This window comes from Schistocerca americana, chromosome 3 (assembly GCF_021461395.2).
Source record: "Schistocerca americana isolate TAMUIC-IGC-003095 chromosome 3, iqSchAmer2.1, whole genome shotgun sequence".
In the NCBI taxonomy this organism is placed as follows: domain Eukaryota; kingdom Metazoa; phylum Arthropoda; class Insecta; order Orthoptera; family Acrididae; genus Schistocerca; species Schistocerca americana.
The window spans coordinates 938,387,927-938,413,496 of record NC_060121.1 but is presented as its reverse complement, the minus strand read 5'-3'; the positions used below and the strand labels follow the sequence as shown (position 1 = coordinate 938,413,496).

Sequence of the window (25,570 nt, the reverse complement as noted above, 5' to 3'; positions counted from 1 at the left end):
CAATACAGCTCCTATGTTGGCTCATGGGACAGTACAGGCAAAATGTTTTGTGTGGCTTTACTTGAATTATATACCCATATCCTTTAATTATACTGGTCTTTTCATCATATATATATATACTTCCTTATACACAAATATTTCGCACGTCCAGGGCCTCGCTGCGATGGAGCATTTCCTTTCATGCCGATCACCTGCCACCCTACCTAAAACCTCTTTCCTCATTACCTTAGCCAGCTTCATCCTGACCCACAACTTCTTCACTTTTGAAGGCCAGACATACCAACAATTAAAGGGAACAGCCATGGGTACCAGGATGGCCCCCTCGTACGCCAACCTATTCATGGGTCGCTTAGAGGAAGTCTTCTTGGTTACCCAGGTCTGCCAACCCAAAGTTTGGTACAGATTTATTGATGACATCTTCATGATCTGGACTCACAGTGAAGAAGAACTCCAGAATTTCCTCTCCAACCTCAACTCCTTTGGTTCCATCAGATTCACCTGGTCCTACTCCAAATCCCATGCCACTTTCCTTGACGTTGACCTCCACCTGTCCAATGGCCAACTTCACACGTCCGTCCACATCAAACCCACCAACAAGCAACAGTACCTCCATTATGACAGCTGCCACCCATTCCACATCAAACAGTCCCTTCCCTACAGCCTAGGTCTTCATGGCAAACAAATCTGCTCCAGTCCGGAATCTCTGAATCATTACACCAACAACCTGACAACAGCTTTCGCATCCCGCAACTACCCTCCCGACCTGGTACAGAAGCAAATAACCAGAGCCACTTCCTCATCCCCTCAAACCCAGAATCCCCCACCGAAGAACCACAAAAGTGCCCCACTTGTGACAGGATACTTTCCGGGACTGGACCAGACTCTGAATGTGGCTCTCCAGCAAGGATACGACTTTCTCAAATCCTGCCCTGAAATGAGATCCATCCTTCATGAGATCCTCCCCACTCCGCCAAGAGTGTCTCTCCGCCGTCCACCTAACCTTCGTAACCTGTTAGTTCATCCCTATGAAATCCCCAAACCAACTTCCCTACCCTCTGGCTCCCACCCTTGTAACCGCCCCGGTGTAAAACCTGTCCCATGCACCCTCCCACCACCACCTACTCCAGTCCTGTAACCCGGAAGGTGTACACGATCAAAGGCAGAGCCACGTGTGAAAGCACGCACGTAATTTACCAACTGACCTGCCTACACTGTGATGCATTCTATGTGGGAATGACCAGCAACAAACTGTCCATTCGCATGAATGGACACAGGCAGACAGTGTTTGTTGGTAATGAGGATCACCCTGTGGCTAAACATGCGTTGGTGCACGGCCAGCACATCTTGGCACAGTGTTACACCGTCCGGGTTATATGGATACTTCCCACCAACACCAACCTATCCGAACTCCGGAGATGGGAACTTGCCCTTCAGTATATCCTCTCTTCTCGTTATCCGCCAGGCCTCAATCTCCGCTAATTTCAACTTGCCGCCACTCATACCTCACCTGTCTTTCAACAACTTCTTTGCCTCTACACCTCCGCCTCGAATGACATCTCTGCCCAAACTCTTTGTCTTTAAATATGTCTGCTTGTGTCTGTATGTGTGGATGGATATGTGTGTGTGTGCGAGTGTATACCTGTCCTTTTTTCCCCCTAAGGTAAGTCTTTCCGCTCCCGGGATTGGAATGACTCCTTACCCTCTCCCTTAAAACCCACATCCTTTCGTCTTTCCCTCTCCTTCCTTCTTTCCTGATGAGGCAACAGTTTGTTGCGAAAGCTTGAATTTTGTGTGTATGTTTGTGTTTGTTTGTGCGTCTGTCGACCTGCCAGCACTTTCATTTGGTAAGTCACATCATCTTTGTTTTTTATATATATATATATATAATAGAGGGAAACATTTAAATATGTCTGCTTGTGTCTGTATGTGTGGATGGATATGTGCGTGTGTGCGAGTGTATACCTGTCCTTTTTTCCCCCTAAGGTAAGTCTTTCCGCTCCCGGGATTGGAATGACTCCTTACCCTCTCCCTTAAAACCCACTTCCTTTCGTCTTCCCCTCTCCTTCCCTCTTTCCTGATGAGGCAACAGTTTGTTGCGAAAGCTTGAATTTTGTGTGTATGTTTGTGTTTGTTTGTGTGTCTATCGACCTGCCAGCGCTTTTGTTCGGTAAGTCACCTCATCTTTGTTTTTTATATATATATATATATATATATATATATATATATATATATATATATATATATATATATATATATGTGTGTGTGTGTGTGTTTAAAAGGTTAATCAGTTCGTTTTGTGTTTAAATAAACTGATTCGTAACCTTTGCTTCATATTTCCTGTCTGACTGTACATCAAATTCCTGTTGACTGGGCTGTGTTTGATTTGGCAACATAGGAAATTGATTGTCACATAAAATTACCTCCATTTTTACGTATTAGATTTGGACTTCTTGACATAACTTACTGTGAACCGGCTTCCTTTTAATGAGTGGTAGGGCTATCCCCTTCCCATTCACTTTTAATACACATTTGCCACAAGAAATGTCAATTACTGCATCTCTTTCTTGTAAGAAATCTACTCCCCATATGCAGCACACTGATAAACCTTCACAAACCAGAAATGTGCTCTCTATAGTTCCATTACCTGCCTCAACTAATACATGAGTCTGCATATGTACTCCCTTTGACTTATTTCCAAATGCACCCATGATCCTACAATTGTGTACCAGCAGCATATATGGTGTCTGAAGTTCACAAATCTTATTACAGAATTCTAAAGCCATACAATTTGTAGCTGGGCCTGTGTCAACAGTAGCTCTGGTTGGTATCTCACCTACTACTGTGTGAAATGAAGCTTGGAGTGTTTCCTTTTCTGTTAGTTTATACAAATGGTTTTCTTTGCAAAGATCATCACTCAGATTTTTTCCTGATTGTTGTTGTTGTGGTCTTCAGTCCTGAGACTGGTTTGATGCAGCTCTCCATGCTACTCTATCCTGTGCAAGCTTCTTCATCTCCCAGTACCTACTGCAACCTACATCCTTCTGAATCTGCTTAGTGTATTCATCTCTTGGTCTCCCTCTACGATTTTTATCCTCCACGCTGCCCTTCAATGCTAAATTTGTGATCCCTTGATGCCTCAGAACATGTCCTACCAACCGATCCTTTCTTCTAGTCAAGTTGTGCCACAAACTTCTCTTCTCCCCAATCCTATTCAACACCTCCTCATTAGTTATGTGATCTACCCATCTAATATTCAGCATTCTCCTATAGCACCACATTTCGAAAGCTTCTATTCTCTTCTTGTCTAAACTATTTATCGTCCATGTTTCACTTCCATACATGGCTACACTCCATACAAATACTTTCAAAAACGACTTCCTGACATTTAAATCAATACTCGATGTGAACAAATTTCTCTTCTTCAGAAACGCTTTCCTTCCCATTGCCAGTCTACATTTTATATCCTCTCTACTTCGACCATCATCAGTTATTTTGCTCCCCAAATAGCAAAACTCCTTTACTACTATAAGTGTCTCATTTCCTAATCTAATACCCTCAACATCACCCGACTTAATTCGACTACATTCCATTATCCTCGTTTTGCTTTTGTTGATGTTCATCTTATACCCTCACTTCAAGACACTATCCATTCCGTTCAACTGCTCTTCCAAGTCCTTTGCTGTCTCTGACAGAATTACAATGTCATCGGCGAACCTCAAAGTTTTTATTTCTTCTCCATAGATTTTAATAGCTACTCCGAATTTTTCTTTTGTTTCCTTTACTGCTTGCTCAATATACAGATTGAATAACATCGGGGAGAGGCTACAACCCTGTCTCACTCCCTTCCCAACCACTGCTTCCCTTTCATGCCCCTCAACTCTTATAACTGCCATTTGGTTTCTATACAAATTGTAAATAGCCTTTCGCTCCCTATATTTTACCCCTGACACCTTCAGAATTTGAAAGAGAGTATTCCAGTCAACATTGTCAAAAGCTTTCTCTAAGTGTACAAATGCTAGAATCGTAGGTTTGCCTTTCCTTTAATCTAGCTTCTAAGATAAGCCGTAGGGTCAGTATTGTCTCACGTGTTCCAATATTTCTACGGAATCCAAACTGATCTTCCCCAAGGTCGGCTTCTACTAGTTTTTCCATTCGTCTGTAAAGAATTCACGTTAGTATTTTGCAGCCATGACTTATTAAACTGATAGTTCGGTAATTTTCACATCTGTCAACACCTGCTTTCTTTGGGATTGGAATTATTATATTCTTCTTGAAGTCTGAGGGTATTTCGCCTGTCTCGTACATCTTGCTCACCAGATGGTAGAGTTTTGTCAGGACTGGCTCTCCCTAGGCCGTCAGTAGTTCTAATGGAATGTTGTCTACTCCCGGGCCCTTGTTTCGACTCAAGTCTTTCAGTGCTGTGCCAAACTCTTCACGCAGTATCGTATCTCCCATTTCATCTTCATCTACATCCTCTTCCATTTCCAGAATATTGTCCTCAAGTACATTGCCCTTGTATAGGCCCTCTATATACTCCCTCCACCATTCTGCTTTCCCTTCTTTGCTTAGAACTGTGTTTCCATCTGAGCTCTTGATATTCATGCACCTATTCTCCAAAGGTCTCCTGTAGGCAGTATCTATCTTACCCCTAGTGAGATAACCCTCTACATCCTTACATTTGTCCTCTGGCCATCCCTGCATTTAAAACCTGGTTCCTAAATCTCTGTCTTACCATTATATAATCTATCTGATACCTTCTAGTATCTCCAGGATTCTTCTATGTATACAACCTTCTTTTATGATTCTTGAACCAAGTGTTAGCTATGATTAAGTTATGCTCTGTGCAAAATTCTACCAGGCGACATCCTCTTTCGTTTCTTAGCCGCAATCCATATTCACCTACTACGTTTCCTTCTCTCCCTTTTCCTACTACCGAGTTCTAGTCATCCATGACTATTAAATTTTCACCTCCCTTCACTATCTGAATAATTTCTTTTATTTCATCATACATTTCTTCAATTTCTTCGTCATCTGCAGAGCTAGTTGGCATATAAACTTGTACTACTGTAGTAGGTGTGGGCTTCGTGTCTATCTTGGCCACAATAATGCATTCACTATGCTGTTTATAGTAGCTTACCTGCATTCCTATTTTTTTTATTCATTATTAAACCTACTCCTGAATTACCCCTATTTGATTTTGTATTTATAACCCTGTACTCGCTTGATCAAAAGTCTTGTTCCTCCTGCCACCGAACTTCACTAATTCCCACTATATCTAACTTTAACCTATCCATTTCCCTTTTTAAATTTTCTAACCTACCTGCCCGATTAAGGGATCTGACATTCCAAACTCCGATCTGTAGAACGCCAGTTTTCTTTCTCCTGATGACGACGTCCTCTTGAGTAGTCCCCTCCCAGAGATCCGAATGGGGGACTATTTTACCTCCGGAATATTTTACCCAAGAGGACGCCGTCATCATTTAACCATACAGTAGAGCTGCATGCCGTCGGGAAAAATTATGGCTGTAGTTTCCCCTTGCTGTCAGCCGTTCGCAGTACCAGCACAGCAAGGCCGTTTTGGTTATTGTTACAAGGCCAGATCAGTCCATCATCCAGACTGTTGTCCCTGCAACTACTGAAAAGGCTGCTGCCCCTCTTCAGGAACCACACGTTAGTCTGGCCTCTCAACAGATACCCCTCCGTTGTGGTTGCACCTACGGTATGGCGATCTGTATCGCTGAGGCACGCAAGCCTCCCCACCAATGGCAAGGTCCATGGTTCGTGGGGGGGTTTTCCTGATTATGTCTTATTAAATACAGGCTTTTATGACATTTGCCCCCTGGTTCTTCCACGACCGCCATATGAGGTCTGTATGAGGTCGCATTTAGTTTATAATGCCTCTGTAGTGCTGGGCATAGTGTTGCCCACCACTTCTATAATTCTTACTGGTGGCTGTTGCCTCCAGTTGTGTTCAGTGGCACTGTTCGGTGGTGCAGGAGCGCCAGCTGATTGTGTATTGGTTCCTGTGTTAGGATGCCAATTACTGTTTGACTGCTGTGTTATTGGTTGTCAGTGGTTTCGTTGATTATTGTTATTACTATTGTAATTAGTGTACCCTGGATGATACCTGTTGTCTTGCCTATGCCACTTATTAAAAGGAGGAGAATTTCTTCCATCCCATGGTCCTAGGTTGTTATTACTATTGTAAGATCAAGGCAAACTATTCCCATTTTTGTTACTATTAGCATTTTTATTGATATTGATAATAGTTATTACAGTTGTTACTCGATATTTGAGCATTACCGCCCCCCCTCCCCCGTTCAATTTTGCTTCTTCATGCAACAGGTCAATAGAATTAAGCATTGAAATGAAAAGTTCTACACCTGAATCTGTACATGAAGTAGTTTTTCTTTTATTGATACTGGTAATTTTGATTTTAAAAGCCATAGACTTCTTGTTTGAGCATTGGTTCATCCCAGTATTTCATCTTATTTATATACTTCTCAAAATATTTACGCAGTGTACCTACTTTACTATTGTACATCTCAGGATTATATCCCTCATGCCTTAAATGTTCTTGTGTTTTTGCTGGCGAATATTTATTTAGAAAAGTGTTCTCGAATTCCTCATAAGTATGGCAATAATCTATTACTCCATTTGCCCATAAGGCTCCATCACCTTGATTATGGGTAGTGACAAATTGTATTTTCTGTTTACCGTTCCACGACTTTGGTAGTGTACTATGGAAGCTTTTGATAAAAGTGACAGGGTGTGATGTTTTGTGATCAGGTGTAAAACTTTGGAGTTGTCTGTGTTTTAGTAAACTCTCTTCCACAAGTATATTAGAAAGAGAACTGGCCTCCCCCTGTTCACAAGGTAGGTGAACGGGTTGCGGACTGGGCTTTGTTGCTGAACAGCTGTTTGGTGTTGCTGCTCGAGATGTCACAGTCTGCGCCTCTGGCAAATTATTGACACATAAATCAGCCTCGCCTGTTGCGTTTTTTATCGCTGCCAGCTCTCTTTGTAACATGTGTACTTCCTGTGTAAGTGTCTGTTTCCATTCAGAAACATGTTCGGTGTTTTCACCTAACATGTTTGCTGCAGACAAAGCTTTGTTTGTCGCTTTCTTTACGACTACAGGCAGTTCGTTCCGTAAACATTCTTGAAATTGGTTGTCTTTCACATTCAGCCAGTTTATAATGTCAATGGTAAATTGATTGCCTTTCTCTACAAACTTTGCTTCTACGGATTTCTCCTGTTCGATAGCGAGTGCCTGTACCTGTGTGGTTATTTGCTGCATAGCATTTTGTAATGTACTGCATTAACTTGTGCGACCTGTTTGGTTACATCATTGACAGCTTTGGGCAAATGCTTGTATGTTTTTCGCATGTCGTCAAATTCATCACTAATATTTTTGAAGTTAGTGTCAGTTTTACTAAATTTTCCATCAAGGTCATCGCAGATTTGTGTGGCGACATTTTCTTGTATCTGATGGGCTATGGCATTCAAATTTTTGTTTGCTAATGTTGTTATATTATTTTGAATTTCAGTGGCTGAAGTTTGAAGTTTTCTATTTAAACTGTCAGTCTGATTTTGAAGTTTTGCGTCTAAACTGTCAGTCACATTTTGAAGTTTTGCATCTAAACAGTTAGTTACATTTTGTAGTTTTGCATCTAAACTAACACGCCTACTAGTTTTGATTTCAGTGGCTGCAGTTTGCAGTTTTGCATCTAAACTGTCTGTTACTTTTTCTTCTATAAAGTGTGCATTTTGTTCCTGAAGAGAGCGATGTAAACCTTGCATCTGTTCTCTGAAAAATGTGAACAGTTCCGCAAAATTAGTAGGTACTGATTCACTCTGGGAGAGTTCTTCAGTATATTCTGCCTTAGGTGCATTTTCACCTGCCAACAATTCATTATTTTGTGTTTCTTGACTTGCCATATTTTGCTCGGCACTGTCTACATCTGATTCTACTCCGGGCAGTGTAGCCATTTTAAAGTTTCTACTGCCTTTGCTCATGAATTTAAAAAATAAACCTCACTGAATTTAATAAAATTGACCATTAATTCTCTTCAATTTATGCACGGCAAATGTTATTTAGTAAGAATTACTGTTAATGTATAGCAATTTACAATAAAACAGCCACGCAACGATTCTCAGTCGTTCTAGAAAGTTGCCATCTTGCCAACATTAAGTTTTGCAAAATTCACAAACTATTGTGAGCAATGTTTTTTAGAATTTAACACTCCGTAACTGACTTTTGTGCATCAGAACAAAGGAAAACAGTAATGTCCTTACCTCGTTTCTTACTGCGCTTGAGTCGTGGATTTTTCTTTTAAGGATCATGCTCCACGTCTTGTTCTACCCAGCTTGTTGACACTGTCTCGTATCTCATTACAGTGGTTTTTCATGTAACAGAAATATACAATTATTTTTTAGATACCAAATTTACAATAATGCATATACATACATATATAAGTCCTGCACTAAGGGAGCCATTTTTATGGTGGCAGTTTTTCTTTTATTTTAATTTTATTATTATTTTTTTTATCTTTTTGAAATTAAATATTGAAATTTTGGAATTTAATTACCACCATATTTTTTAGCTAGGTTTCTCTACCGGGAATGTCTGTTGGCAAGTGTAATTTTGGGACGCGATTTACGCCTAAAAGCTGTCGGACTTCGTTTTGCAAAAGGTGAAATTTTAAATGCAGGTTCTAATTTGAAAGCAGACCAGTCGTATTCCACTGATTGGTACCATTAATATGCGGTCATTTACCAACAGACATCCCCGAACAAAGTAAGCCACATTTACTTATTAAATTCATAAAAAAACTAAGGAAAAAAGGTATGATTAGTCATAATGATAAACACAATTAAATTAAATTATTATTATTATTATTATTATTATTATTATTACACATAATGAGCACAAATAACAGAATCTCTACTTAACTGCAATCGTACCGGATAATGGCTGATCAAGAAGAGTTTTTAGCAAACAGAACACAGCATGTTGTTATCAATGGAGAGACATCTACAGACATTAAAGTAACCTCTGGCGTGCCACAGGGGAGTGTTATGGGACCATTGCTTTTCACAATATATATAAATGACCTAGTAAATAGTGTCGGAAGTCCCATGCGGCTTTTCGCGGATGATGCTGTAGTATACAGAGAAGTTGCAGCATTAGAAAATTGTAGCGAAATGCAGGAAGATCTGCAGCGGATAGGCACTTGGTGCAGGGAGTGGCAACTGACCCTTAACATAGACAAATGTAATGTATTGCGAATACATAGAAAGAAGGATCCTTTATTGTATGATTATATGATAGCGGAACAAACACTGGTAGCAGTTACTTCTGTAAAATATCTGGAAGTATGCGTACGGAACGATTTGAAGTGGAATGATCATATAAAATTAATTGTTGGTAAGGCGGTTACCAGGTTGAGATTCATTGCGAGAGTCCTTAGAAAATGTAGTCCATCAACAAAGGAGGTGGCTTACAAAACACTCGTTCGACCTATACTTGAGTATTGCTCATCAGTGTGGGATCCGTACCAGATCGGGTTGACGGAGGAGATAGAGAAGATCCAAAGAAGAGTGGCGTGTTTCGTCACAGGGTTATTTGGTAACCGTGATAGTGTTACGGAGATGTTTAACAAACTCAAGTGGCAGACTCTGCAAGAGAGGCACTCTGCATCGCGGTGTAGCTTGCTCGCCAGGTTTCGAGAGGGTGCGTTTCTGGATGAGGTATCGAATATATTGCTTCCCCCTACTTATACCTCCCGAGGAGATCACAAATGTAAAATAAGAGAGATTAAAGCACGCACGGAGGCTTTCAGGCAGTCGTTCTTCCCGCGAACCATACGTGACTGGAACAGGAAAGGGAGGTAATGACAGTGGCACGTAAAGTGCCCTCCGCCACACACCGTTGGGTCGCTTGCGGAGTATAAATGTAGATGTAGAGAGAACAAAAAGTTGCCGGTCTGGTTCATTTAACATTACATAGATACTGTAATTTTTACTGCGTGGAAACACACAGTCACGAAATCTGCTAACACTTGGGGCACATTACATTTTGGTCTACATCCTTCATGAGAAGTAGAAAACACACACACACTTTCTATGCTTCCGAAGCTCTCTCATACTTGGGCTGCAATAGTGGTATCCCTGTGTCTTCCAAATTAACTCCGATTTCTTTTTCTGTCATGTAATCAGACAAGGCCACCCCCCCCCCCCCCCCCTGTAGAGACCTTCAATGCACTCTTTCCATCCATCTCTCCCCCCTCTGAGTATGACAGTCAAATTCTCATGGCTTCTTAATAGTGTTGCCACCCTTGTTTTTAATTTTATAAAAGGTTGTTTTGACTTCTCTTTATGCTATAGCAGTCCTTACAACGACCATGTATTTTTTGATTTCTTCACATTTTTCCTGCAGCCATTCCATCATTGCTTCCTTGCCCTTCCTATTTATTTCATTCCTAATTTACTAGTCCTGTTTTTGCCTGAACGATTTTGTTCTATCTTCTTTCATCAATTAGTGGAAGTATTTATTCCATTACCCGAAGTTTCTTCACACTTGCATTCCTTGTATGTATGTTTGTGTGTCCAACCTCTGTGATTGCTCATTTTAGAGATCTCCATTTCTTTTCAACTGAACTACCTACTGTGATATTCTTTCGTACAGTAATTACAGTTTTAGAGAACTTCGATCACATCTCATCAGTCCTCGGCACTTCAATATCCCACTTCTTTCCACATCGATTCCTCCAGACAATTCTCTTTAAACGTCAGTTCTCTCGTCATCATTAGTAAATTGTGATCTACGTCTATGTCTGCTCCTGGGTTCACCTTACAATCAAATATCTTATTTTGGAATCTTTATCTGACCATGATGGAATGTGATCCAACTGGAATTTTCCTGTCTCCAGACCTTTTCCACATATTCCTCCTCCTCTTGTGATTATTGAACTTTGTGTTCACTGTTACTGGCTGAAATTTATTGCAGAACTCAATAGTTCTTCTCGTCTTTCATTCATACCACCAAGCCTACATTTCTCCCTAACTCACTCTTCTATTCCTTCCCCTACCGCTGCAGTCCAGTCCCCTATGGCTATTAGATTTTCATCTGCTTTTACATAATGAATTACCTATTCAGTATCCTTATATACTTTATCTCATCCTCATCTACTTGTGATGTCTGCACATATACCCGAAGCGTTGTTGTTGGACTTTGTTTGATGAAAACAACCCTATCACTGAACTTTTCTGTGCTCATCATACCAGAAATCAATTTTTTCTTTCCATCTCACCTGACTGACCCACACTGTTATCTAGATTGATTAAACCGTTGCATTTCCCTTCTCATATTTTGTAGCTTTCAGGCCATTTTCAAACATCTGACATTCCATGCTCTGATTCATAGAATGTTATTCTTTTGTTGCTTATTTCATCCTCTTTGGATGGTTACCTCTGCCTTGGCAGGCTCTCCCTGAGATCCAAATGGGGGAGTAACTCAGAATCATGTGCCAATGGAGAGATCATCATGACACGTCCTATTACAGGTCATACGCCATGTGGATAAACATTGTGTGTCTGTAATACAGTGGCTTCTATTGCTTTCTGCACTCTCACATTGTTGATCGTTGCTTCTCTAGAAACTGTAATTAGTGAGTAGTTCGTGCTTTTAGCTGAGTGGTAAATATTTGGCAGAAGAAGGGCACAATGTTCCATTTTATTGGCAGTTTCAGTAATGTTATTTATGAGAGAAATTTAGTTGCAAAATAACTTTTTTAATTTTATTGTGTGAATGCCCACCTGGATGTATTTTTAAGTGTAGCTGTTAGTAATTGGTATTGTACACACAGGATTTCGTGTGCCTCATATATTTTATTTTTGATATCAGTTAGTGTGCTATGAGGCTTTGTATGACTTCTGGGTTATGTGTCATCTAACTGACATTATTTTCATGCCAGCTGTTGGTTATTAGAGATTTGATTTGTTGCAGAGTCCAGTTATATGTCAGAAGGCAGGATCTCTACTCCGATTTGGGAAGGGCCGAGTTGTATCTTTAACTGCAGACTCTACTGGACAGGTGTTGTGCTGCCATGGAACTGATAACAGTTTGGAATTGTATCACTTTAAATCGGATGAAGAAACACAAGCACGCTTTAAGAAGAGGCAAAAAAAGGAGAAAAAAAGACTTTCCCGGTATTTCCACAAGAATCTATTAATTTAGCAAATAAATGTATTTACATTATCCAGCTAAATATATATTTTAAAGCATATATTGAGCATCTGTTGTAAGGCTGTTTGATGTAAGAGTGGAAAATGTTTATGTGTTTTGTATTGCACAAACATATCTCGGAAATGCAGTAATAATTTATTTCAAAATAAAATTCATGCATCCCAATGTTTTTTAGTATTTTTGAAGACGCAAGGATGATCTCTCAAAACTGCTGAGCAAGACAGAAATAACTCTTCAACTGATGACTGAATTTTTTCCTGAAATATATACCATACTACTGTTGCTGAGAAAGTAACAGCTTGGAATAAAATCATAAATAATTTCTTTGTTATGTCGTTTATAAATGAGTCAAATGGTAGATTTCAGAATTTCTCCTCCTCAAATACAGTCAGTTCCATCTTCCAGTTGTAACGGAACCTATTACAGGCTTTACTTTACCGAAGTATGCAATACCCTCCAAATTCAACCAGTTTAACGAGTATTTATGATTATAGAAAAGTTATTGTGTATGTTAACAATGATTGCATAACATGTCTCCATAAACAGTCAAGCCATTAAATTATACTGAATAACTGACCCACACAAAAGTTAATATCACTTGATCACTGATACAGCAAATGTCATCATGTAAAAACACTTAAGTTCATCTTAAATAATTAATATGAAGTATGAAAAATAGTGGCCAACTTACGTATTTTGGATCTCCTTAAATAAAAATCACCCAGTGAAACCTATTTGTTTGCTAGGACCGTTTTCACTCAGTATTCACGTAAACACTCCTATTTTAGACGAAAACCAATGTAATTCTTAATAATTCGTGTTATTTACTTATTTATGCAAATTAGAGAAGTCAATTGACAAACTTCTAAAAAATGGCCTTTTTGTAACAAAGAATTATTCTGTCAAGTCAACAAATCTGTCTGTCATTTTAATAACCTGTTAAATTATGTCACTCGGTATAAATTAATAACTTTTCTGCACAAATTACGAGAACAGTTGTACATGTGACTTATAAACTATATCTCTTTTTAGTAGTTCTTTGACAAGGTTATAAATACAAGCAGCAAGAAGGGTCGGGAGCGGAGTCTGAATGTCACTTTGGTAAAGTGTATGTGTGTTATTGTTCAAGGTGGATAAACATTGCAAAGAACATGTAAAAGAAGTGCTACTTTGTGTTGTTCAGATGGCTCTGAGCACTATGGGACTTAACATCTATGGTCATCAGTCCCCTAGAACTTAGAACTACTTAAACCTAACTAACCTAAGGACATCACACAACACCCAGTCACCACAAGGCAGAGAAAATCCCTGACCCCGCCGGGAATCGAACTCGGGAACCCGGGCGCGGGATTTTGTGTTGTGTCATTGTCTTTGGTGGACAGTGGAATTAAGATGGCCACCAGAGTAATAAATATTTGAAGTTTAAATATTTGTTGGTTTCACTCATTATTTATCATCAAAAGCACATCAAAAACACGGGACCTCATGTTTGTACCCCTAGACAACCAGATTTAGAGCCAGCATTAGCATCGAGACACAGCAGCGATCCAGCAAGCGGCTGCGGTTACCACAATGCATTTTAATGGCACCAACCTAACATCAAGTGCTAACAAGCTCCGTAAATGGGAGTGAAATAGTGCGATTATAGCAATATCTATGACTAGGCAACCATTATAAAAGTGGGGGATCTTTAAGTGCATCGATGATAATAGTGCAGCGATAAATTTCGTAAGTGCTTAGCACTACAAAAAAGTTTATTTGTGCAGTGTGGCAACAGTGAAAATATTTCAAAGTGAAAAAACGTGTGTATGTGCGACTACGAAAAATTATTATCACACCACTCATAAGATTAACATCTGGATTATGTCAATGGAATTCATCAATCAAGACTTCAGCTTCGATAAAACCAAATAAAAGTGAAGAAAGCCAACAAGGAACACCGACCACGACATCATAGCAGAGCTACAGAAAAAAAAGCAAGGTATTTTCTTGTTGTTGTTGTCATTTAAAAAGTTAATAGTTAACATGTCTCTACCTGAGAGTGATTAGATTGTAGGAAATGTAAAAATTGAACCAGAGGAGGGTGAACAATTAAACTTAACAGAGTGGCTAACAGGGTTTGCAACTCAAATAAGCTCGCAACTTAAACAATCGAGTGAACAAGTAAATTTGAAACTTAAAGAAAACACAGACAGGTTTGATCTATTAGGTTTGAAACTTAAAGAAAACACAGATAGACTGGATAAGTTAAGTTTGAATTTTGATCTATTAAGTACTCATCTCAATGAGAAGTGTGAGGAAATTAAAACTACCCTCAGTAAGGACACTAGAGAACAGTTGATACACTTCAGAAAAGAATTACAAGTTAAAGTTGAAAGTTTAAATGAAAACATACAAGCTAACGCAGACAGCATTGCTGTCATCAACAACAGAGTAGATACTGAAGTAGAAAGATTAGATCACAGAATAGACAAAACACCAGAAAACCTTAAACAAGAATACAACCTGAATACCACTAATGTAGATACAAAAGTAGAAAATATACACACTAAATATACACAATTGGAAGACTTTTATAATGGTCGCCTAGTCATAGATATTGCTATAATCGCACTATTTCACTCCCATGTACGGAGCTTGTTAGCACTTGATGTTAGGTTGGCGCCATTAAAATGCATTGTGGTAATCGCTGCTGCTTGCTGGATTGCTGCTGTGTCTCGATGCTAATGCTGGCTCTAAATCTGGTTGTCTAGGGGTAAAAAGATGAGGTCCCATGTTTTTGATGTGCTTTTGATGATCAGTAATGAGCGAAACCAACAAGTATTTAAACTTCAAATATTTATTACTCTGGTGGCCATCTTAATTCCACTGTCCACCAAAGACAATGACACAACACAAAGTAGCACTTCTTTTACATGTTCTTTGCAATGTTCATCCACCTCGAACAATAACACACATACACTTTACCAAAGTGACATTCATTTTTCGCTCCCGACACTTCTTGCTGCTTGTATTTATATCCATGTCAAAGAACTACTAAAAAGAGGTATAGTTTATAAGTCACATGTACAACTGTTCTCGTAATTTGTGCAGAAAAGTTATTAATTTATACCGAGTGACATAATTTAACAGGTTATTAAAATGACAGACAGATTTGTTGACTTGACAGAATAATTCTAGCTGGCCAGAGTGGCCGTGCGGTTATGGGCGCTACAGTCTGGAGCCAAGCGACCACTACGGTCGCAGGTTCGAATCCTGCCTCAGGCATGGATGTGTGTGATGTCCTTAGGTTAGTTAGGTTTAATTAGCTCTAAGTTCTATGCGACTGATGACCCGAGAAGTTAAGTCGCATAGTGCTCAGAGCCATTTGAACAGAATAATTCTTTGTTACAAAAAGGCCATTTTTTAGAAGTTTGTCAATTGACTTCTCTAATTTGCATAAATAAGTAAATAACACGAATTATTAAGAATTACATTGGTTTTTGCCTAAAATAGGAGTGTTTACGTGAATACTGAGTGAAAACGGTCCTAGCAAACAAATAGGTTTCACTGGGTGATTTTTATTTAAGGAGATCCAAAATACGTAAGTTGGCCACTATTTTTCATACTTCATATTAATTATTTAAGATGAACTTAAGTGTTTTTACATGATGACATTTGCTGTATCAGTGATCAAGTGATATTAACTTTTGTGTGGGTCAGTTATTCAGTATAATTTAATGGGTTGACTGTTTATGGAAACATGTTATGCAATCATTGTTAACATACACAATAACTTTTCTATAATCATAAATACTTGTTAAACTGGTTAAATTTGGAGGGTATCGCATACTTCGGTAAAGTAAAGCCTTTAATAGGTTCCGTTACACAGTTCAGCTAATTTGAAACATACTTGATCATTTGAATATGACTGTCTCAGAGCAGCTTTGGCTGTTCTTAACTTGTCCTTTACAATAGTCTGCCATGATGCAGGTTGTTGTGGCTGATTTAACTGCAGTAGACATCTTGAAGATGATTGCAAGTTTCTATAAATTGGTCCTGCTCACTATGTGTGGCATAGTGTTACTAATAGAAGTACAGCAGTATTATGAAAAGGATTGATTGCGAACCACCATAAAGATGATAGATTAAGTTGCAGGCAGGCACAACAAAAAGACTGTTACACTCTGATCTTTCGGCCAAAGCCTCCTGCAGAAAGGAAACACACACACACACACACACACACATTCACACAAACAAGCACACCTCACGCACACAAGACTGCTACCTCAGGCCAGAGGTTGTGCTCATATGTACGTGAGTTGTGCTTACTGGTGTGAATGGTGTATTTCCTTTCTGAAGAAGGCTTTGACCAAAAGCTTAGTGTGTTACAGTCTTTTCTTTATTCCTGTATGCAACTCAGTGTTTTATCTTTATGGTGAGTAGCAATCTATCCTTTTCATAATATTGCTGTTATTCCAACCTGGACTTTCCATTGTTTAACAAATGTGCAACCATATGGTTGCTGGCTTTGTGTGCGTGCGTGCGTGCGCGTTTTGTGCACTGTTTAATACCATACAGAAGAATGCAAGTTGAAAATGTCCAATTTACTGTTTCTATTCCCAAATATTTCTCTGTGATTCATTTATACAGAGAAGTTTTGTCTTTAACATTATTTGCATTGCCCTACATAGAATTTTTATCCTGTTATTAAATACTGTTACAGTAGTTAGAAAACATTTAATTGTTGTGCTACTTTATGTTACCACAGCAGATTTCTTAAAAACATTGTTTTTGGGTTTGCCAGCAGATCACAGTGTCTAAATTCCACAATATTTCATCAAGGCTACTGCTGGCAAGTTTCTGTATTGCTTTTTTGTGGAAACATCCATATTTTGTTTGAACAGTTGTGGTAGATAAGAAAGAAGTTGTAAGACTGATGATGCATTTGCAAAGAGACTCATCATCAAAATAGATTTGCTTACAATGGATGTCAAAGCCATAAAAGGAATAATTTACATAAATGCAACTTTCATATTGACATTTTTTTAGATGACCATTGGGAGAGAAGAGTGAACATAGTCTTTGTCAAGGAAGTTTTTGGGTTATTATTTTGTCCCATTGACTTCAATTTGTCTCAATTGACTGACACTAATGAACAACTTTCATCTCAGTATTTCATTTTCTTGTGTCTCTTGTAAGACTTTATTTCTTTTTGACTCTCACCACTCTCTCAGTCCCTCTTTAGCAGTATTATTAACCATGGAACATCGTTATGTACGGCCCACCTGTGTAATCTGGGCAAAAGTAAACTTGTATTTTCAGTGCAGTTCAGTAGAGTGAACAGGATGAAGTGGCTTGTGTGCACTGTCCACTCTGTCAACATGTCTTGTAGGGTCATTTCAAGGTTATATTGTATGTACATTGTCATTTTACAGGAAGAACAGTTGTTACAAAGGGTAGTTTTACACTGAAGTGGCATGCACCACAGTGATGAAAGTGAAACATTCAACCTCTGTCGTCAGACATACAGTACTGAAAATCTTTACATAGTGGTAGCTGGTAGTCAACAGCACCAGTTGATGATTGCTGCTTGGTAATTGTGGCTCATAGGTACCCAGGGAGAATGCTATAGAAGTTTGTGTTGGTTTGTTGGAGGCAGCTGACAGCGCTATGTCCCAGACAAACACAACTATCATGCAGCTGAGAGAGCTATGTCCCAGACAAACGCAGTTGTCTTTACATGATCAGTGTGATCTGTAGTTGTTGATTATGAACAAACAAGAAAAGAGATTTTTTGAATGGAGGGAGAGAGAAACAGAGATTAGCTTCATTGTTACATTGTCAGGTGCAGAATTTGAGCATGCTTGGTACCAATTGAAACTTGCAAGAACCTTCCGCAGATACTGGATGGTCTCAGGTGAGCTGTTGTCATCAAACTTATGTTGCTTGAGCAGCAATAGCTCAACCATCTTCCAGATAGTGTGCCAAAGAAGATGCAAACATAGCACGGGCTGGAGTGAGATAGTACTGAATGTTACCCAGCATCATATTTTGATTTCAAAAATGTATGCTGTTGAACTGACTGTCTTTCTTCTGATTAAAGTGTTATTTTATAGCAATGTTATTTTTTTAGTTTGATTATGCTTATTCTTTCATTCCCTTCTCCCCTTGAATCTAAGCCTACATGCATTTGAAGATATTCACGTGGTACGAAAGATAGTTTAAAAACTGTTCTTAGTAGAAAACTGTCAGAGGTCAGCCATTTGTTCTTCATAATGGGATGGTTTTATAATATTTCAGATCTGTGTTGTAAGAAACTGAAACATTTTGACATTACTAAATTGACTACAACACTTGTTGTAATGTGTATATATATATATTTTTTTTTTGCTGTATTGCTCCCTAATTCTGAATTCGTAGAAGTTTGACACTTTGGGTTAGTGTTTGCATCTGTGAACACTTTGTTGAAGCTCTTTTTGTGAAATGAGCAATGAATCAGTTCCTAGTCAATCATATGATGTACTGGTTCTCAGGAAAGAAAGATCAGTATGCATGGTGACAGTAGATAACAGTTCTTACTAGTTGTGAAACATAAAGAATAATTCTGTGGTGCATTATGTTAGGGAGGTGGAACACTATCCCCCCCCCCCCTCTCTCTCTCTCTCTCTCTCTCTCTCTCTCTCTCTCTCTCTCTCTCTCTCTCTCTGAATTACTCCTCTTCCTGTGTTTGGTGAAACCTGATTGTTTCACTCCCCATTCTCCATGCTCCTCTTTCTCAGCAGCACAAAAGAAAAAGCTTAAAGGCTATGTGTTTTGCTATGTTTCTGTACAAAAGTACTACATGTACTTTACAGTTCATGGGTAATGCATTATGTCCAAAACATTTGTAGGGCAGAAGAGAACTGTGATCCACCTGAGGCTGATACATCCCTGGTCCCTGGATTGAAAGATGAAGTTGCAAGATTACCTGTAATTAAAGCAAATGGAAAAATTAAGGCAGCACATGTAATTATGGGGAGTCAGAAGGAATTAAGAGTAAGTTTTATTTGTTTTATGAAATTCTACTATTGTTACATTCCATCCTGGATTTTCCATTGTTTGATTTTATGAAAGACTTATTTTTAAATATCGAATAATGGGCCCGACTTGTTGGCCAGTACCTACCTCTGGAGACTTCTATCTTCTGCTGCAGTACATTGCCACAAGTTGCCCACAGTAATCAGGTAGTAAATGTTTATGCCTTTTGGATTGTAACAAATCCACCTGATGATGGTGTGCTCCACCAAAACACATAATGGAAAGAACAATAAAGAGACTACTTAATAGTAATTATTATGTCATATTGATGTTCATAATGGTCGCAGTCAAGTATAATGTAAAATGTTCACATGTAAAATATCAATACAATAAAAGTATACATACTTAAGCAACACTTGTAGCAATAACTGTTTATTTTAATAATATTTTGTGCTTTGTTTCCTAATCATTCTGCAATTTGTTGTAGGTATCTGTGTCCCTCAGTAACAACAGCATTGAGCTACATTCAGTCATCGGCACAAATAAAGAGGCAGAATGCAAATGTATTCGTAAAATATCAAGTCAAGGACATCATTCTGAAGTCCGCTCAGTGTGTTTCAGTTCAGATAATTTAGCAATTGCCTCTGCAAGTGCTGAGGCAGTAAAATTATGGAACAGGTACTTCCATTTCATTCCTAAATGTATAACATGAGAGTGGATGCTAGAAAACACACATAGCATTTGAAGTCTCTAATGAAAGGAAAGAATGAAAGTTCTTCCCATTAAGTGATCCTCTTCATTACATTTTAATGTAGACTGTAGTCCGCCCCAGTAGCTGAGTGGTCAGCGTGACGGATTGCCGTCCTCTGGGCCCGGGTTCGATTCCCGGCTGGGTCGGAGATTTTCTCCGCTCAGGGACTGGGTGTTGTGTTGTGTTCATCATCATTTCATCCCCATCCGGCGTGCAGGTCGCCCAATGTGGCGCCGAATGTAATAAGACCTGCGATATGGCGGCCGGACCTGCCCCGCGTGGGGCCTCCCGGCCAATGACGCCACACGCTCATTTCCATTTCAATGTAGACTGTGACTAACAGAGTCACCATATTGATGTTGCAGGGTGTAAATCACTGCAGAAATAGTAGATACTTGTGAACTGAGGCTTGTCTTGTGTATTTGGAGTCTTAGCTTTGTTTGTATGTATATAATAAAAAAAACTAATAGATAAGATGTAAGATGAAGTGCACTAGCTCCTATCTCATCACAGACAACCAACAATGTTTAGTTGCGTAACATCACTGACATGCGCAACAACAAAAAATTTTATGCCCAGTGTAACCAGACAGTATAGTGTATGGTTAGTAGAGGGACACTTGATATTGGCATTCCAAACTAAATGTTCATATTAAAGTATCACTGAAATAGAATTGTATTTTTTTACAAAATTCACAAGACACTCACACACACATCCACTTCCATGTAATGTAGATACATATAAGTTAAAGAAGAAAACCTTCTTTCTGGCTTTTAGGTATTTTGTGGCTTATGTTATCTCACCTTTGTCCTACAATTGAAATAAATTTTTAGATAGTTATTTTAAGTAACTACTTATTCTAGAATATTCTTTTTCACAATGGTTAATGAAAAACAATGGTTGTCTTGCCTGAAGGTTGTGTATATATGTATTAATAACAAGTATTTTCACAGACCATCATTAGCCTGTCTACGAACTGTTGAGACAAGTTACGGACTGTGCTCATGTTTTGCACCAGGAGATCGGCACTTGCTTGTGGGAATGAAGGATGGGCAATTGCTTATTATTGACATAGCGGCTGGAGAAGTTTTAGAGGCTATTCCAGCACATACAAAGGAACTGTGGTCAGTCTGTCTCACAGCTGATTCGGTAAGCAGACATGGGTATTCCTGTGTTCTCTATATACCACATTACAGAATGGCAGAAGTTGCAGTATGAGGGCACATGAGATGTTGTAGATCATAGACAGGGGAGGAGACTGTAGATATTTTTTGGTGATATGCAGTAGTGAATGCTGGGTAGCCCCACAACAGGGGAAGGAAGTGTGATTTAATACAGTTAAAGGCATCATGACTAAAAAACTAAATACTTGTTTCTTCAAGGGAAGAAATGAGTTTCCTGCACTACAATATACATATGAGATATGTTCAAAAAATTCCGGAACTTTGGCCACAAAATTTTTCTACACTTATCTTTTACTTATTGTGTATGGTCTTCTTCGAAATACTCTCGTCCATAGTTGATACACTGCTTCCAACACCGTTTCCACTTCCATAAGCAGACTTGGTATGCCTTTTGCTGGATTGCGCGAAGCGCTGTCTGCAAATTTTCTTTTATCTCGTCTATTATTGCAGATCTTTGTGCTTTCAACTTTGGAAATAAAAGAAAGATCCTCAGGGGTCAGGCCTGGAGAGTATGGAGGATGAGGCAGCAAAGTGATTTCATTTTTTGTGGAAGAGTCACACACCAACAGGGACGAATGTGCAGGTGCGTTATTGTGATGCAAGAGCCATGAATTGTCTCACAATGTTTCAGGCCGTTTCCTTCTCTTATTGCCATTTCCTTCTCATATTTTCTCAAAGGTGTCGCAACACATCCCAACAGTACCATCGATTAACAGTTTGTCCCTGTGGCACGAATTCATGATGAACTAATCCTTCAATGTCAAACTAACTATCAGCATGCCTTACCATTTGACCTGACCTGACAAGTTTTTCTTGGTCTTGGGGAATCTTTCCCAACCCATTATGAAGATTGAACCTTGATCTCAACATCGTAACTGTAGACTCATGTCCCATTACCAGTTATGATTCTCTTATGGAACATCTCGTTATCATTTGCATGATCCAAAAGCTCTTCACAGATTGCAAGGCAAAGGTCTTTCTGGTATTGACTCATGAACTATGTGGCAAACTTGGTGGCAGCACAATGCATTCCAAGATGCTATTTCAGGATTTCGTGACATGATCCAACTCAAATGTTACATTCTTCTGCAATCCCTCAGACAGGCAGGTTTTGATTGATATGCACAATTTCGTTGACTTCCTGACATGGGCTTCATCGGTAGACTTCGAAGGGCATCCTGAATGAGGGTCATCTTTAACTTCTGTCCAGCCATTTTTAAAGCGTGTAAACTATCCGTAGCACTGAGTATAGCTTAAGCACCCATCACTGTCAGCTTCCTGCATCATTTGGCATGTCTCTGTATAGGTTTTCTTGAGTTTCATGCAAAGTTTGGTACAGACGTGTTGCTCCTCTAACTCTACCATCTCAAAATTCACAAACTGTGCGACACAACATTCTGCTCAGCGCTGAACAATAACTAACACATATAACAATGTTAATAAACAACTTGCTGTCAATTAATTTGTTATTCTGATCAGGGTGTAGTGTCAACAACTGATTCTATGATTCTACTCTATTTCCAAGGAAGTGGATAAAAAGCTAATGATATTGATAATATTTTATGTTGTATTTCATTTGGTCAGTCCTATAGTACATAGAAATTGCAGATCGATAAAATGAAATCAATGGATGCCAAAAGTTAGTGTCCGAGTGTTGGGTTATTTACATCTAATAATTGTGATCCCATGCATGAGGTAAAAAATTGTAATTGTGATTATTTTATTGTTTCTCAGCTTATAAGTAAATTCTTAATTACAATTCAAGGTAATGAATGTTTGGATAAAATTCATCTACATCTACATCTACATTTATACTCCGCAAGCGACCCAACGGTGTGTGGCGGAGGGCACTTTACGTGCCACTGTCATTACCTCCCTTTCCTATTCCAGTTGCGTATGGTTTGCGGGAAGAACGACTGTCTGAAAGCCTCCGTGCGCACCCTAATCTCTCTAATTTTACATTTGTGATCTCCTTGGGAGGTATAAGTAGGGGGAAGCAATATATTCGATACCTCATCCAGAAACGCACCCTCTCGAAACCTGGCGAGCAAGCTACACCGCGATGCAGAGCGCCTCTCTTGCAGAGTCTGCCACTTGAGTTTGTTAAACATCTCCGTAACACTATCACAGTTACCATATAACCCTGTGACGAAACGCGCCACTCTTCTTTGGATCTTCTCTATCTCCTCCGTCAACCCGATCTGGTACGGATCCCACACTGATGAGCAATACTCAAGTATAGGTCGAACGAGTGTTTTGTAAGCCACCTCCTTTGTTGATGGACTACATTTTCTAAGGACTCTCGCAATGAATCTCAACCTGGTACCCGCCTTACCAACAATTAATTTTATATGATCATTCCACTTCAAATCGTTCCGCACACATACTCCCAGATATTTTACGGAAGTAACTGCTACCAGTGTTCGTTCCGCTATCATATAATCAGACAATAAAGGATCCTTCTTTCTATGTATTCGCAATACATTACATTTGTCTATGTTAAGGGTCAGTTGCCACTCCCTGCACCAAGTGCCTATCCGCTGCAGATCTTGCTGCATTTCGCTACAATTTTCTAATGCTCCAACTTCTCTGTATACTACAGCATCATCCGCGAAAAGCCACATGGAACTTCCGACACTGTCTACTAGGTCATTTATATATATTGTGAAAAGCAATGGTCCCATAACACTCCCCTGTGGCACGCCAGAGGTTACTTTAACGTCTGTAGACGTCTCTCCATTGATAACAACATGCTGTGTTCTGTTTGCTAAAAACTCTTCAATCCAGCCACACAGCTGGTCTGATATTCCGTAGGCTCTTACTTTGTTTATCAGGCGACAATGCGGAACTGTATCGAACGCCTTCCGGAAGTCAAGAAAAATAGCATCTACCTGGGAGCCTGTATCAAATATTTTCTGGGTCTCGTGAACAAATAAAGCGAGTTGGGTCTCACACGATCGCTGTTTCCAGAATCCATGTTGATTCCTACATAGTAGATTCTGAGTTTCCAAAAACGACATGATACTCGAGCAAAAAACATGTTCTAAATTTCTACAACAGATCGACGTCAGAGATATAGGTCTATAGTTTTGCGCATCTGCTCGACGACCCTTCTTGAAGACTGGGACTACGTGTGCTCTTTTCGAATCATTTGGAACCTTCCGTTCCTCTAGAGACTTGCGGTACACGGCTGTTATATTGTTCTATTAGTAAGTATTATTTGAAGCGTCATTGTATAACTCTTTTCAGAGTAGCAGATACCACAACAGGGTTCATGGCATGTGTGGTAGCTCAAGATTTTAACTGAGTAACATGTACAGTTTATCACTTATAAGAAATTATGTGTGCAGTAATACTAGTTATGTAACAAATCTCAACCAAATACATCTTTACCAGAACTTCAAAATATTTTGCGGCATTTCATTACAATTAATGGCAATGAAAACAGAATATAGCCACACAATTCTCAGTTCTCCCAATTTATTGGAACAGAATGTTACACAATGGCTCTTGACTTGAAAAAATCTTACAACATTGCGTCATGGTCACATAATAATTTGGACTACTGAACAAAGTATGTGACTGAGTTGAAGTTGAAGGCTTTCTAATAAATGGGAATCAGTTATATATTTTGTGCAGATAGTATTTGAAGAAAGTCATATTTATGTACACCCCCATGAACCATGGACCTTGCCGTTGATGGGGAGGCCTGTGTGCCTCAGTGATGCATATAGCCGTATCGTTGGTGCAACCACAAAGGAGGGGCATCTCTTTTGAGAGGCCAGACAAATGTGTGGTTCCTGAAGAGGGGCAGCAGCCATTTCAGTAGTTGCAGGGGCAACAGTGTGGATGACTGACAGATCTGGCCTTGTAACAGTAACTGAAACAGCCTTGCTATGATGGTACTGCAAACGGCTGAGAGCAAAGGGAAACTACAGCCATAATTTCTCCCGAGGGCATGCAGCTTTACTGTACTTTACTGTATGGTTAAATGACGATGGAGTCCTCTTTGGTAAAATATTCCATGGGTAAAATGTTCCATAGGTAAAATAGTCCCCCATTTATATCTCCAGGCGGGGACTCCTCAGGAAGACATCGTTATCAGCATAAAGAGAACAGGCATTCTACGGATCGGAGTGTGGAATGTCGGATCCATTAATTTTTTTTTTTTTTAATTTTAAAAGGGAAACGGATAGTTTAAAGTTAGATATAGTGGTGGCAGGAGGAACAAGACTTCTGGTCAGGTGAATACAGGATTATAACCACAAAATCAAATAGGGGTAATGCAGGAGTAGGTTTAATAATGAATAAAAAAATAGGAGTATGGGTAAGCTACTACAAGCAGCATAGTGAACGCGTTATTGTAGCCAAAATAGACACGAAGCC

The 25,570-nt window shown here is 39.2% G+C and overlaps 1 protein-coding gene across 1 annotated transcript in view; it reads left to right on the top strand.

The window, feature by feature from the left end:
- The window catches only part of LOC124607053 (WD repeat-containing protein 3), a 134,524-nt gene that overhangs the window by 48,455 nt on the left and 60,499 nt on the right, over positions 1 to 25,570 (top strand). The window contains exons 6-9 of the mRNA XM_047139229.1: positions 12,011 to 12,213; positions 19,123 to 19,267; positions 19,737 to 19,927; positions 20,954 to 21,149. Of these exons, the coding sequence (XP_046995185.1) occupies positions 12,011 to 12,213; positions 19,123 to 19,267; positions 19,737 to 19,927; positions 20,954 to 21,149 (735 nt within the window). The remainder of the gene's footprint in view (positions 1 to 12,010; positions 12,214 to 19,122; positions 19,268 to 19,736; positions 19,928 to 20,953; positions 21,150 to 25,570) is intronic.